A 15,995-nucleotide genomic window follows, 5' to 3' on the forward strand; every position below is an offset into this window, starting at 1 on the left:
TGCTTCAGCAATAAGCACTCCCAAAGTCCTGTCACCGCAATAAGCACTTCAAAAGTCAATTAGGCACTGGGCCCTCCATGTCCTGAAGAGCCGGTGAGGGGTGCCAGCAGCAGAGGGCTGTGTGAGAAACTAGAAGGTATCTCATCCACTAGTCCCCAGGGATCTGTCATCAAGGTGGCCAGGACACAGCCATCGCTTTTGGATCCAGTTCCTGTGGTTGGACCAGTGCGGGAGGATCACCTGGATGAGGGGTCTTCGGGAGTGGGACACCTGATGGTGAGACATGTATCCCCTTCCTTGTAACACCTTTACCCCATCCTACCAGGTATGATAGTTAGGAACTTTACCACCCCCCCCCTACAACATGAACACTTTCTCACAGACAGCCCGCCTTGAGAGAAAACAGACATAACACCCAAGCAGTATACCTGACGTGTCCCAATACAGTTGTCAGGCAATTACTGACCATCACACACACCTGACTTCCATTACACTTCCCCCCACATGGATAAAAGGCGGAGCAAGAGAACATAATCTGAGGGAGGCAATGCACACAAGGAAACAGTTTCGAGACAGCAACTAAGTAAGAGAGGAAAGACTGCAAAACCGAAGGGCATTGCAAGGAGAGAAATTCCCTTCACCTTTTCGACAAGGAACCGTTACTTTCCCGAGACCTCGAATAGAAAGCAGAAGACCAGGAAACCAGGCTGAAGAATGCTGCATTGTGTGTCGAAGATACCTGGGGCCCTCCTGCATCAATAATCAAGGCGGGGAGAATCGCCAGCCGATGTGTTACCGTCCTTGGCTCCAAGAACAAAGCAGCGTCCGAACATACAAGACCGGTCTGTGTTGAAGCCATGGTTGCAAGCAGCAACATTGTATGACGAGCGCTGGAACGAACATTGTTAAAATGCGTGATAAGAGACGCAAGTGAAGTTGAACTGCTGATGAGTGATTGAACTTTAAAGCAAGCTGCAATACCTTTGATAGAGTGGTCCGGCAGCGCATAGGGTGCTCAATCGAAGCTCTGTGTAAGGCATCCAGCTGAGAAGCAATAAAAGTAGATACATTTGGTCCGAGCCTGACAGAGGGAGACCGATTGAAAGAAAACTAATAAATGTAAATCGAAGTGATCCTGCGACGGGTCAAGCAAAATCCTGCGCACAGTCGAAAATCTTCGATTTTGATGAAGTAGAGAAAGTTTGGAAAAGTACATGAATTTGCACCAAGCCCTGCAGAGGGATAGGAATTGAAGGTTTTATGTTAAAGTGGGTCTGAGTCCAGCAGAGGGGGACCCGGGATGAACAATAAATCACCTGAGAAGGTGCATCAGTGAAAATCCTGAGAAGAAATTAACTTTAATGTTTTGTTGTGTTGCATCAGGCCCTCTGAAATAAGAGACTTTGAATGGCAAAGAGACTGTGGCAGAGAAGGGCCCTCATGTTGAAGTTTTGAACTGTATCCTCGTGCTAGAGAAGCCAGAGAATGTGCCAAGCTTGAGTGTGCTGCCTTGTCCCGTGTGGAAAACGTGGGGAAGGGAAGACAACAGCTTGAATATCCTGACAAATCATTTCTTGAACACTTTTCTTTTGCATAACATTGTTTGCCACACTATTTGTATTTAGAAGTACGGATTAGCAATACGTTTATTAGTATAGGCCCTTTTATTTTGACAGACTCGACTAGGACTGCGTTATTATTTGATGGCCGTAGCTTGCTTCCATCTTTAGATTAAGGATTAGATGGGCGCTTCTCAAACACAATTGAAGCTCAATAAACACCCTTGAACTGTGATCATTGTGTCTTTCTTACCGTTTTATACCATGCCTTCCTTACAGCTGGATATACTGGCTAGTGGCCACATCCAGGTGCAAACACAAAAACTTGCCACTGAAGCAGAATGTCCAAGTCCTATAAGAACTCCAAAGGCTCTAACATTCAGGCATTCTTGACACCATCTGTAAAGCAGGTTCCACCCGCAGAGGTCATGGCAAACGACACAATGACAGAGCCACATCCCTGACCCAGAGCACCACTTCCTACACCGGAATTCCTCAGCAAGTCCCTCGACTCACTTCGGCGGGACATAAAGGACTCACTACACTTGGAGATAGCTGAACTCCACAAGGAGATGCTGGGTTCTACCACCGAAATCAGGAAGGAGGTGATTGCTGTGATAGACAGGATGGACCACAATGGGCGTTCCCTGACCACGCTTGAGATGGAGCTGAGAGAGGTGCAAGGATGGGTATCAACCCTCCAGGGCAGCAACGACCTTCTAAAGGCAAAGTGTGACAACTTGGAGGAGAGGGCGAGGTGAGACAATCTTAGGGTAAAGTTCCTTTGTGAGGGAGCCGAGGGGGGCGACATAGAAGATTGTGTTCGACAACTCCTTTTACAAATCATATCGGGCAATCCCCTGAGGCTATCCAGATACAGGGTGCACAGAGTAGGCCCGAGACAATAAGAACCGCACTTCCAGGGATATTGTGGTGAAATTCCACGATTGCAAAGTCAAGGAAGCAATCCTGGTGGAGGCAAGGAGGGTGAACAGAATTCAGTTTTAAGACTCCCCAATCCAAATATTTCAGGATGTCTCCCAGCCCACTTTGGCAAAACAAAGATTGCTAAAGCCCATCACCAAGGAGATATGGCGACAGGACAACCGTTACAGATGAACATACCCCTTCGGCCTCCAGTTAAAAATGAGGGATGCAGTGCACACGGTTTTCACAGTGGAAGGAGCTTGACTACTGAACCTAACATTAAACATGGACAGGGGGAGCCCAAACCGCAGCAAGTGTTAATGGGGCCACAGAGAAGGCTCCTGGCACGCAGCGCACTCGGCAAAAAAAGGGTTGATCAATGAGCTGCAATTGCTTTGGATATGCATACCTCGCACCGCACCACGGGACGTGACCGGGCTGGATTGCCATATTTGGTACTATGACCCGCCGCTAACTTCCTCTTGGCAGAGAACTGTTTAGAAGTTATTCAAAAGTTCTGTTATATGTGGAATTAGTGATTTTTCGCCAGTTGGAACATAATTATTGATAAGTCATGTTGTATGGGGGGTAGGAGTTCATCTTCCAAAACAGGTATTTCATTGACTGGTAGCTATATCGGGGGCATTTTAGGAGTACAAAGAGGTAATTATGCCAATGGCTGAAGCTATTATGGTGAGAATATCACTGGGCAAGCACATTTCCACTTGATTTGGGGTGATCTCGCGCAGACTCAGTAGGGGGCACGGAAATGACAGGCTTACTAATGGATTGGGGCACTCAATGGGAGGTGGGACATTTTCTAGCAAATCATGGTGGTTAATTTGGGGACCATAACACCCGAGGTTAGAATACCCCGGGTAAACGTACTCGGCTGTTCGGGGAGCTGAAAAGACTGCAATTGCTCATAGTAGCACTCCAGGAAACCCACCTGTTAAAGGACCAGGGAAAACTTAGAAATAGACGCTTTCCACACCAATATCGCTCCTCATCGGACAGTTAACGGGTGGGGGGTATCATTGCTAGTAGATAAGGATGTGGAATTTACATATATAGCAACCAACAAAGACACGGGTGGCAGGTAGGCGACTTACTATTCTCTAATTTTATGCCCCTAACTCGGCGCACAAACCTTTTATATTGCGACAGCTGAAAGAAGTGGGGAGGATAGGCCAAGGAGAATTCCTTCTAATGGGCGATATGAACCTAGTAATGGATGGGGCTAACGACAGGTCAGCACTGACCACTTACTCCACAACAGGGTCAGCATCTCCATCTCCCACTCTAGGAATCACATAACTCACTTGAATGTGTTATATATATATGTGAAACGTACACCCTGACGCCACCACCTACACATACAACTCCCATCAGCCTCACGTATCGACTACATCTTTGTCCCGACTGGCATGACTAAATTTGTCCTCTCCTCAGAGATTGAGCCCATGACCCTTACTGACCCTAACATGGTGACTGTGAGACTGAAAGACTGGTTGCAGCATCTCCTGGGTATTTTGCGGGATCTGGGTTGTCTGGAGGACCTAAAGGGGGCAGTTTGTGAATACCTGTCTAATAGCCATCCCAAAGGCACTGCAAAGGGCGTCCACTGGGAGGCGCTAAAAGAGGTTTCCAGGGGAGCAATAATGGCAAGTGCGACCGTGATGAAGCATCCTCGGGTCCAGGCTAAGGAGCAGTTAATAGGGGAAGTAAAGAGAGCAGATAAGGCCTATAGTGAGACCCCAAACAGATGACATCTTAGGGCGCTGAACGTAGCCAAGAGACAGCAGTCTCTTAAGGACTCAAAGAGCTAAGCACACTATGCTTAAGATCCGCTACAACCTTTGAGCCAGATTACATTCCGGGGAAACTTTTAGCGGGCCTTCTTAGGCAGCAGATGAGACGATTGTTCATTCACACCTTTGTTGACGCCCAGGGGAAAGAGTGAGGAGATGCCCAGTGGAAAGAGTGAGGCAATGAGGGCAAAAAAGGGAACTGTTCCATGCCTTCTACACTGAGCTCTACACTTCCAGTGCCCTGAAACATTCAAGCATACTTAGAGGAGGTGGAATTGCCCAGGTAGCGAGAGGAAGGGGCTAGAAAATCCCTGGAAGCGCCAATAGAACCGTAGGAAGTTATCCAGGCCATAAAACACTAAAACCTAACAAGGCCCCTGGTCCTGATGGTTTTACGGCTAGCTTTTACAAATAACTATGCTAGATACTAGTTAAACCTATGGTCGACGTATCAGAAATGGCAAACATCTTCCGGCCTCAATGACGGAGGCCACGGTAACCCTAATACCCAAGCTGAGAAAGGACCCCAAATTATGTTCTTTATATAAGCCCATAGCCCTGCTGAACTTAGACTCCCAAAATATCTCAGATGATTTCTAATTACATGACTCTGCAAGGCTGTTAGTCAATGGGGCTATGGTTGCACTGATTCCACTTAGTAGAGGCACCAGGCAGGGTTGTCCGCTCTCGCTGCTGCTATTTGCGCTGGTAATGGAAACCTTGGCGACGTGCGTAAGCGCCAATGATCGAATCGTGGGAATAACATTCAGGGGTTCCCAACATAAGATTAACCTTTTTGCAAACCATGTGATCCTAACAATGATGGACCCCTAGATTCATTACGCAGTGTAGAAGATGAAATTCACCACTATGGACGGGTCTCTGGGTTTAAAATGAATAACTCCAAGTCAGAAATCTTGGGTCTTAATATCACCGCCCGCCTGAGAAAGGATCTTCGGCGGTGGTTTCCCTACACGTGGGCCGCAAAAACAATTAAATACCTTGGGGTCAAGATAACCAGTAAGCTTGGACTTTTTTGGAGTCCACTATCCGGCTTTAGTGAGGAATATCAGGAATGACTTAGATCAATAGGGTGCCCTGCGGCTGTCCTGGTTTGGCAGAATGGTGGTAGGCAAGATGAATGTCCTGCCACAGCGTCCTACCTTTTTCAGTCGATTCCTATCCCTAACGCTATAAGTAAAATTGGAAACTGGGATGCTATGCTATTACATTTATTTATTGTGGAGAGGGAGCTCGTCTGGAGTAAATAGGAACATAATGTACATGGTTAGGGCACAAGGAGGACTGTCATTCCCTAAGCTTTGGAACTACTATAGAGCATCACAAATCTACCCCTTGATTGATTGGGTGCAAAGGGATTCTGAGAAATTATAGGTAAATACATGGAGCAAGCTGTCGCGGGAAGACACCTATGGAAGCAGCCATGGCTGCCCAAGCGTGCGTGAGCACAGATCCTCTACTTGAACCCTATCACTAGGGCTTCCCTCGATGCATGGGACAGTATTAGCTGGGAGAGGGGGGCCACCACTTCCCCTCCCCGTATACCCCACTACTCCGCAATGATGATTTTTCTCCCGGGAAGACGGACAGAAGGATCTTAAGGTGGCTAGACAGGGGCATACGTAAAATGGGGGATTTATTCATGAATGGGAAAATCTGCACTTTTGAGGACTATAAGGGATGCGGGGGCCTTGAGGAGACCAATGGATTCCGCTACATGCAGGCAAGGCATTGGGTCCTTCACCCTGCCAACAGGGCGTTGGTGATGAGGTAGCTAATGCAGTTAGAACAGGTGTTCCATGAAGCAGCGGATTTCTAAGCTTTATAAATCAATACTCTGGCTCATGGGGTGGAATGCCGCTCATACTGTGATGGTTTGGAGTGAGACTTGGGGGTTAGTGTTCCCCGAGAGGACTGGGAAAGGATTTACAGGGGAAATGGGGTTTCGCTCTGCCGTGCCTTTAACAAACCTGATATAAAATAATGACACAATGGTAGAGAATACCTGCCCAGCTACACCGCATCAACCCGAAAAACAACAAACTAATCTGGAGAGAGAGTGGATTAGAAGGTAAATTCTGCATATTCTGTGGGGTTGCCCGGTGATACAGGATTTCTGGCTAGAGGTGAGATCCGGAGATTCTATAGAAGGAAATCCCAGACGACCCTATAGTGTGTGTTCTGGGGCTCAATGATGCGTTGCAGCAGGATAGCACTACAGCCAATCTGAAACTGTTGACTTACCGCCTGCTGGCGGCCGAACTTTCTGTTCTCCATTTCTAGAAGAAGTCAGAACCCCCAATTATAAACCTGTGTGCCTCGCCAAAGCCTGGAATGTTCTAGCAATGGGGAAAATTGTCAGCTAATATGAATGGCTCCCTGATGCCATTCATGACTGTGTGAAGGCCTTTCTTAACTTAAATGCAAAAGGATTTTAACACCCTCTCCTGCCCGGCGAGACATCGGCCACTGAACCTAGTAGCCTGTATAATAAGCTGTCTATGCTACCTACTAAAGCGCTTGATTTGATTTTCGTTTGGAATACTCCTGAGGATGAGCAAGGGGGGACGAGGTGGGGTTTATACTTAACTGTTAAGAATTGTAAGCATTCAATACCAGATGATTCCAGAGCATCTCATGATTTAAAGACCAATACAATCTTGTTTTAAACAATAAAAGGGGAGAACTAGGAAAAGGTTCTTCCAAGTAAAATCTCATGGAGAGACTTTGAGGATCAAAGTTATAGTAGGCTGTTGGGCCAAGGAGTTGGTGAGGGCTTACATAGACATCCACTAGAGCACTTAAGACTGCCTCTTGCTTGCCAAAACTGTGGGCTTTTACAAAAACCTAACTCACATCTGACAGTCTTCAGAGACCTAGATGACGGGTGTCTTGTGGTCCAGGAGCCACAGGAGGTGGTCTTCCCAACTGTATGCAATCTATACAAGACACCGACCAGCAAATAGGAACAATCATACCCCAAAAAAGAAGGGAAGGGTATCCCTTCAATCCTGACACAGAGTGCCACATGGAACCCCGGGATTTATCTATTTAGAAATCTTTTTTGTTTGTTTCATACGCACTTTCCATACAACTAATCGGAGGTTTCAGGATGTCCGGAGGGTACCGGACTTGCGATTGATGACGAACTGGAGAAATTTTGTTTTTATTGTCTTTTTTGGTTACTCCCCCAACACTGAGGTGCTGATAAATTAGGAAATTTTGAAACTACCATTGGGAAAAAATTGAGAAATTAGAGGGCAGCGTTCTTTAGAGAGATTGAATCACACTTCTGTATTTGTTCTTGACTCTGAATTTAGTTTATCCCCGTGGGAATTATAAAGGAACTCTATGAGAATATCTTTCTCCAGGTGCAAAACACAAGTTATTAGCATTTATTTATTGTGCATTTGTAAGGCGTTTATACATCAAATAAATTGTGTTTCAAAGCGCCCACAGGGTAGCATGGAGGGGTCATGGAGATGAAGAACAAATACAGGCGGACCTACTAAGCCTTGTGAGCATTCGGAGTGTGAGTAAAGGCATATGCTATGGGTGTTTGCAGCTGAAGCTTAATATAGTTTGGCATGTGTTGGACGGCAGTGGCTTAATTTTCATAACCAATTCTGCATTATCAAATTAGGTGTGCAGCTCTTTAATGTAGAGCCTGCGCGCTCCACTTAGTTCATAATAGATGCTGCAGATAGTAGCTCAACTATTCCAAATGAAGAGCCGTTGCAAATTCCTGGATTTACTTCTTCCTACATGCTACGGTCCAACTGACATTTGCCTAGAGATTTAATTTTTTTTGCTTGTTTTTTATGTAAAAAAAAATGGAGTGCACAAATAACAGGAAGGTTTGGATATGTCATAGTACATTATGACAAAAGGGTTTAAGCCAACATTCACTCAGTATAGGATATATTTTTGGGGTTATTTCTAGGATTTCGTGATATTTTTGTGGTATTTTGCTATGGTGGTATTTTATAGTGGTGAGACTAATTTCAGAATACTGCCTAATTATTTACCAGGTTCACTAACAACAAACAAATACTGGAATAAATACACTCTTAATAAATGGCTCATGCTCTCCTGTGATGCTTTGTTTACAACATTACGCTTATACCCTTCTGGCTGTGTTTCAACAAATGTAAAGCATGCAAATGAAATACAAAACATTAATTCAGCCTCTCTAAGTAAAACAATTTACTGCGGCTAACTTTGCTTTGCGATATTTCTTACCGCACGTTTATCTCTCTATGCATGTCAAATCAAAGAAACAGAAACCAGAAGAAATACAATAAGACTAAATTACCTTTTCAAATTTGTTCTTTATCATAAACTAGAATTATGCAAGTTACACAGAGTGACACGTACACACACGTAAATCACAATGTGAGCAAAGTTTTTCCTGCAATGGCTTGCTCTGCCAAACCAACCTTGGCTTTGCAACAAAAGTTGGCAGGATAAATATACTCTGATTAACAGCAAGACTTTGAGAAATATAAACAGAGTTTTAAATGGACTTTTAAAAATCGAATCTCTAATGCAGTGCCTAAAAATGAACTGAATTATCTGGTCTGCGCTATGTAGTATAATTCACTTCACCAGCACCTCAATTAACAGATAATTACCTAGGTTATGCTGTTGATATTTCCTGACTCAGCTGGGCAGTGCTCCAGGGTCATTCACAGTTAAGGTTGCTGGAAATTTCGCGGCCCTTCTAATAATTGCCAACCCAGGAGCGAGACAGCCACAGCAGTCAGCCCAGCACCAGCCCTCTGTTGCTCCGTCAGTGGGTGCAAACCCCTTGTCAGTTAAGAGCACCTCCCCTTGACCAGATCATCCCACTAAAACATCACGCGATTTCCTCTGAGTCTTTCTCATTGTGCTGAAGAGAAACATTATACATCTATCTTGTGCTTCCTGCTCAAATACAATGCCATAGTTTTAGAAGAAACGGATCATCACATTCATCAGCTTATAACTCTGACCCAGCCTGCACGTTTAAATCATTTTATCTTTCCATTTTCAGACCATCATGCATTTTGCTCAATCTACATCCAGCTTATTTCATGAACTATTTTGAACTAAATGTTATTATGTGAATCTGTTGCATGTTAAATGGGGTTGGGTTAATTAGTATATTAAATTCATTTTAGTGTTTTTTTTTTAGTGCAACTCAGCCCATTAAAATAGCATCACGGAGCAAAGGGATCATTTTCTATTTTGTGCTCTGTGCATTGGCATCTATTTAAATTCAGCCCGAGACTCATACTCGAGTCCAGCAATGAGTCTCAGACCCTTGGCCCTAGTTGAAGTTCAAACCCCCGCTAAAATGTGAATGCTGAATTGCGGAGTCTAGCTGTTGAAATGCAGAGTCTCGTTTCTTCCTGCACCAGTGTCAAGTAATACCAAGCATAACTTTAATTCTGTCCATTTGTAGTAAAACAGGTGGAGTTTACAAATGTGCTAATTTCCTTTGTCCAGCTTGGCGTTATGCGTGCAGTCCCCGATAGAAACTGTTTACATGTTATTCAGGATTTTAATCACACATTGTTATGAGCTGAAAGGGATGCTGGTTGTTCATGTTTTGTTCGGTCGAAGTGGCGACAGACAGGCAACTGTGGTTGGTTTCTTTAAGCATACATCTGTAGTGTTGCTTTCTGTACCTTACTCCAGTTCCTGCAATAAGCTCTGCATACATTCTCTGTAGTTTAATTCCCCTTGTATGACCTATTTTATTTTTGCATTGGATTGCTTCTTATTGAGAATGAACCACACTATTTGGGGGCGGTGGGGACATCAGATGAAAGAAGAATAAGCCAGTTCCAAAACGAAGGTGCGGGGTGTTAGGCAGAAACCTGTGCAGTTCCCTCTGGGACCACTGCAAAAGATTTAAGACTACAGGTGTTTGGCAGTAAACCCACTTGGTAGCAGTCTGTACCACACAGATTCACTTGGTAGCTGTGGCTGAGCGGTCAGACTTCCCTCAAGAAGAGTTAGGCAGTATACAGAGTATTCACAATAGGTCAAAAGAACACAGTAGAACAAGCAAACACTGACCAGAGCTTGGTGTAAAAGAGATATAATTATTTATTTAAAACCCCATCTAATAAAACACACTGGCACTAATATCAAGCAGTTCAAAAACACGGTCACTAAAAGATATACACTTCCTTCAACGATTAGTTAGACAAGTCTTAATTAAAGCAACACTTATTTTCAGACAGCGGTGAGCGCTTAACGAAGATGGCACTCTAATCAATCGGTTTAAAAGGGAGAGAAAGGCAGAGCAAAGATAGAAACAGATCCCAACACTTTCGGAAGAACACAGTAGGAGAAGAAGGCAGGTTAAAACCGTAAAGTCAAAGTTAACAAGGCCGGACCCACTTTAAGAGGCTCCGGTCGAAATGTGTCCAAGGTCACACGGTTCAAAGTGCCCAAACGTCTCGCAATCAGTTCAGAAAGAGTTCGACCAAAAGAAAGGGACCAGTTAGATAGTCAAGGCGGCCAGCCCAGTCCAGAAGGTTAAGGGATTATTATTACCTTGTAGCAATCTTTAGAAAGGAAGGCCTGGCGGACACGGTACCTTAAAGTGGTGAGAATACTCCAGTGGGGGCAGTTGTTCCTGGCAGCGGATGCAAGTCGGTGCTTCGTCCGGGGGAAGAGAGGATCTCGTCGGGGAGGAAGACAGGAGTCCATTGCACTGCCAGGGAAGAAACCAGCCGCAGAGTTCTCAGTTAAAAGGAGCAGTCCTTTTATTCGCGGTCCAGTGGTAAGTGGCTATCCGGTTGCCGGGGTGCTTGGCACGGGCAATTCGACCACAAGACGTCGTGGGATGCGAGAAAAAGAAGGTAAACTGGTTGTGCCCACCAGTCAGGGGAAGAAGACTCTCCAGCCGGGAGATCTTCTCTGTCGTTGGGAAGTGGTGAGTCGGTTCCGCAGTGCTCCACCGGTGGTGTCGTCGTAGCAGGTCGGCTCAGCTTCTCCCTCGTTGGATTTTCAGGTCCTGTGGCGACTTCTAAAGTTCCAGTCCCAAAAGCCCTGCTTTTATGCAGCACACCCCCATTCACTCAGCCTAGCTGTCAATCAAACATGCTAAGTGGTGAGCCGGCCGGCTCACCACTTGGGCCATTCACACAAGAGTGCGACTTGAGTTACCAAGGTAACTCAGTCCAGGGTGCCTAAACCCCCTCCCATACCCCCTGTGGTACCCTGGAACAAAGGGCTTGGGTTGGAGTCACAGAAGAGAACACAAACACCATTTTAGAATCGAGTTCTGGCAATAAATACCAACCGGCAAATTAATATTAAATAAATAAACCGGCGGTATGTTCGAGGCTATTAGAATTAAATAATTAAAGCTGGTAGCCTCGAACAATGGGAAAATCCCATAGAGATATATATTCGTGGTCGAATATAAAAAGTAGTATCCACTGCCACCAGCCAAAACTCGATCAGGGGGGACGGAGACGTGACCCCTCTAATAACAGACCCCGGGGCAATCAATTTGGCCCTACCAGTACGTCTACAATATGATGGTTTGTACTGGTTTCTGTTCATAATTTGGGACTAGTAAAGCCAATGGTGACTTTACATGCCCTGGGAGACAGTAGTCAGTCCCAGGGTATGGAGTCTATGGTGGGGTGTCACTATGACACCCCTGTGTCACTGCACTGAGGGTGCTGTGTAACACACATAGTAAAAACACATGAGACCCTATGGGGTAAAAGACCCCATAGCCCATAAAACACATTAACAGTCAAAGGAACCCCTCAAATCATGTCCAAGAGTGTGAGGAAAAGAGACTCACTCTTGGCAGGAGAAAAAACAAACTCCAGAAATCCAGCAAAGCTGCTGGGGGACTCACTAGGTTAGGAAATTCAGCCTAAACAGAGAATTCTCCCTAACGGGGTGGGGGCCATTCTGCAGATTTATGGGATCAGTGTGGATATGCATATTTGACATTGTTGAATCTAAAAATTGTTCATTTCCTGCGGAGTGCTCCCATTACAAAATATGGAAAAGGAGAATTGTAAGGTGCAGCAATTTTTTTTCTTGTATGGGTGAAAACCTCTTGGTCAGTTTTTTTTAAAGCAAAAAACGTCTTTTATACAGTCTAATAAGAACATGTGTCTTCTTTTCAGACAGTTATCTGCTGCTTCCAATTTTCTGCTCAAAGGCTCAGCATCTAAGTGGAAAAGCTAAACAAAACATAACTGAGAGACTTGCTGGTAAGTTTCAGTTTTTCAGTTGGATTTCTCCTTTCCCATACCCATCGCCTCTATTAATAGGATTTCTTCAACTTGTCCTCATTATTCGTTTTTTATAACTGCTTTCCAAGGACGTGCTTTTCTTCTGAATTAAAGTAACCTAGCTTGCAGTAGGTTTTTGAGGCTGGACTACTGCAACAGCCTCTTCCGCAATCTGCCTCTTTCCTGCCTTCGCCCCCTTCAACAAATCCATAATAGGACTGCAAGACTAATTCTAGGCCTCACGCCCAGTGACCGTATCTCTCCTGCCCTAAAATCTCTCCACTGGCTCCCAGTAACCGCAATGATCAAATTCAAGACCCTCTACATCATCCACAAGGCTGTCTGGGGCCTGGGACCTCCCTACATCCAGCTTTCCCTCCCTAAATACCTCCCGGCCAGAGTCCTTTGGTCCTCTAGCTCCAGCTCTTTGCAGGTCAAAAGCTCCTCGAAGCAGAGAGTGGGAGGTAGATCCCTTTCTTTGGCTGGTTCCTCCCTCAAACTTAAGCCATATCTTCTTAAGTTCCGGAAACTTCTCCTCTTCCTTCCCTTGCCCCTTCTTTGCTAACTCTCCCTCTTCTTCTGTCACTGCGACTGGGGTCTGGCTCCTTCAGAGTCTTACAGGGGCCAGACCACCCCCATATAGTCCCCCCAGCCTTTGGGCTCCCTTACCCGGACCAGCATATCCTGGTCCTCCCCATCCACTGCACTTTCCCCCTTACCCATGCTGCCCCTTGCACTTGCCCGCCCCTACATTTGGGGCACCCCTCTCCTGCACTTCTCCCATCGCCCCCTTGCACTTACCACCTTGTTCTTGCACGGTAGGATTGTCAAAAAGCCAATTTAACAGTTTTGTTGTTTTACTTCTATTGTTCCCATGATCCCACCTGCCCCCACCTTGTCTTGTGGCGCCTGGAAACACCTTTGTATAGGCGCCATACAAATGTACAATAAATAAATGAATCCATTTGTCTCTCCTTTCAAGGCTCCTTTTGAGCCGTCAATTCATCTTTGCAAAAATAGAAAAGTTGTTTATTTTATTTCTTCAACAAACTAGACGATGCCTAAAATGTGAATCATCACACAAGTCATTCACTGTAATGGAAGTGGTGCGCTTAATTGGCAAAGGTATTGGCCAAACCCTCACGCTATCTTACATTTGAAACATATATTTCTCTCCAATTAACTCTCAAAATCTTTGACCTAGTTCTAATTTTGATTTTTTTTCCTTTGTTACAGATATTGTCATAGATTTGTACCCACGGAAACCTCATACCGTGGAACAGAAAGTTTTAGTTGTTCTCTGGCATCTTTTAGGAAATCTTACAAACAGTGGGTCTCTTCCTGGAGCTGGAGGAAATATGCGGACAGCCACTGCTAAATTATCAAAAGCACTTTTTGCGGAAATGGGTGAAAATCTTTTGAACCAATCTGCATCCCAACCCGCACATATCAGAAAGACTTTAGAAGAATTTCTTGAGCAATCTACCTAGATGTAATTTAAACCAAGTGTATAAAAGCCAGTGTGAAAATGTACATATATACATATATACATATATATATAAAATATATTTATATAAAGTTGTGTCTAACAAAAAGAAATGTGATTAAACCTGTTTACATGAAGGCAAATGGAACACTTCTATTGGTTGCTTTTTCACAGTGCCTGCACTTTCCCCTGTCCATACAGTTGATGGAAATGTCTTCTTTTTGTGGTCAACACATGGAATGCATCATTTGTTCTGTACCAGCACTACATGTATACCAGATCAGTATGAAAAACTGATATCCTTTTGCACATGCTCCTTGCAAGAACTAAATGTAAACAATCCACTGCCTCTCCTAAAAAGAGTCATTCCTGCTCATTTGCACTCTTCAATAGACAGTAGAACATTACCACCTGCGTTTTATTCAATGTGAACTAAATACATTTTACAATAAGAGATTTACTTCTATCACCATGGAATCACGTTGAAACAATTCATAACTGAAACTTACCTTTTGTAAGTAAACCTTTTAAAAAATCAGTGGAAAATGTATTTAAAAAACAGGGTTTTTCTTGTGCTGCTTAAAAAATATTTTAGTGGACCCACTCATGATTGTGCAGTATTAGTGTGCTTTGCTGCTATTCTGTTGGTGTTGATATTGGTTAAATTGCTGAGTTGCAACTGTATGCATAGAATTGTCAAATGTATCAAGCCTGTTCGGAAGCATGTTGACCAAAATATCTAGTAGACAAATGTTAATTTTAATGCCTATCCTGTAAAAAATGCCCCATGTCCTAAGTGTCATATCTGTATTTGGTGTGAGGTACTAAAGTACATTTGACGTCTTAACAAGTTAACCCTATTGTGCAATTCTCTACAACCATAGTGCCAGGTTCTTACATAGATTATTCCAGTGAGTTCTTCAGCTGCAAATACTGTACTTGATTTTCAGAAGACAATGGTATGTAAAAAAGACAATAAATGAATTTTATTTCTTTAAATGCTGCACTGACAAAATTGTATAATTTTGAAATCTGTTTTCTTTGACAGCAATATGGTTACATTTGGACTAATCTGGATTTCTAGAAAGTGTCATCAAATTATATTTTGATACTTTTAAAATATTGCTTTTATGTTTCATATGAAATAAACAATCACATACACCCCCTGCTTTTACTATTTATTGAATATACTGTGCATTACTGTTGGGAATAGTGAGATATGCCAGCAAAACCATTGCAAGGACCAAGCCAATTGTGAGATTATGCCTCGTCCAAAAAAGCCTTTTTCTCGTCCTGGTTTGATCCCAGCATCCCTTGAAGGCTGGGGAGGAGCACAGATTGACTGGCGAGCCGCACATGACCAAGCAGAGAATCGACTGTGATGCTTTACTGAAATTTATCAAAACGAAGCGGAGAACTGCACACCTACTCATAATCTATTCACAGTGAAACTAACAGGAAGACAGTCATCCTGGGGCCTCACCCTATCCAGCCAATGAAAAGGCTCTCTCCCCCCAACTTTATTCCTGACCGTTTGAGCACTGTGTGAAGCACTGTATGTCTGAAAGGACTCACGCGACTATCCCTCACTGTCTGCAGTATTTGTAAATTCAGAGTGTTCAGACCTGCCAGGCAGCCAGCAAGGGTGATGGTTTCCCCTGTTTAACATCTCACTGTATCCCAAAAGAAAGACATTCACAGGCTTCTAGCCATCCCAGCTTTGCTTGCTGGTGGAGTGAAATCTCAGCACTCGGATGCCAATTCTTTCCTTCCTACTGAACCGTGGAGTGTGCCAATGAATGTGACACCTAAGGCCTCCACAGACCAGGGGAAGAGGAGAGTCAAAACAAGAGACAGTCAGCAGTAGACTCTTCACAGTATCCCTTGTAGATGTAAAAGGACATAGATTAATTGCCAGAATAGATGCCCCATG

The 15,995-nt window shown here is 44.2% G+C and overlaps 1 protein-coding gene across 2 annotated transcripts in view; it reads left to right on the plus strand.

Moving 5' to 3' along the window:
- TOGARAM1 (TOG array regulator of axonemal microtubules 1) overlaps positions 1–15,223 on the plus strand; it is a 1,414,449-nt gene extending 1,399,226 nt beyond the window's left edge. For both annotated transcript variants that reach the window (XM_069637491.1, XM_069637490.1), the window contains 2 exons: positions 12,469–12,555; positions 13,813–15,223. In XM_069637491.1, the coding sequence (XP_069493592.1) occupies positions 12,469–12,555; positions 13,813–14,066 (341 nt within the window). In that variant the 3' untranslated portion in view covers positions 14,067–15,223. The remainder of the gene's footprint in view (positions 1–12,468; positions 12,556–13,812) is intronic.
- The last annotated feature ends 772 nt before the right edge of the window (positions 15,224–15,995 follow it).

Source organism: Ambystoma mexicanum, chromosome 14 (assembly GCF_040938575.1).
Source record: "Ambystoma mexicanum isolate Mex_15411 chromosome 14, UKY_AmexF1_1, whole genome shotgun sequence".
Lineage (NCBI taxonomy): Eukaryota > Metazoa > Chordata > Amphibia > Caudata > Ambystomatidae > Ambystoma > Ambystoma mexicanum.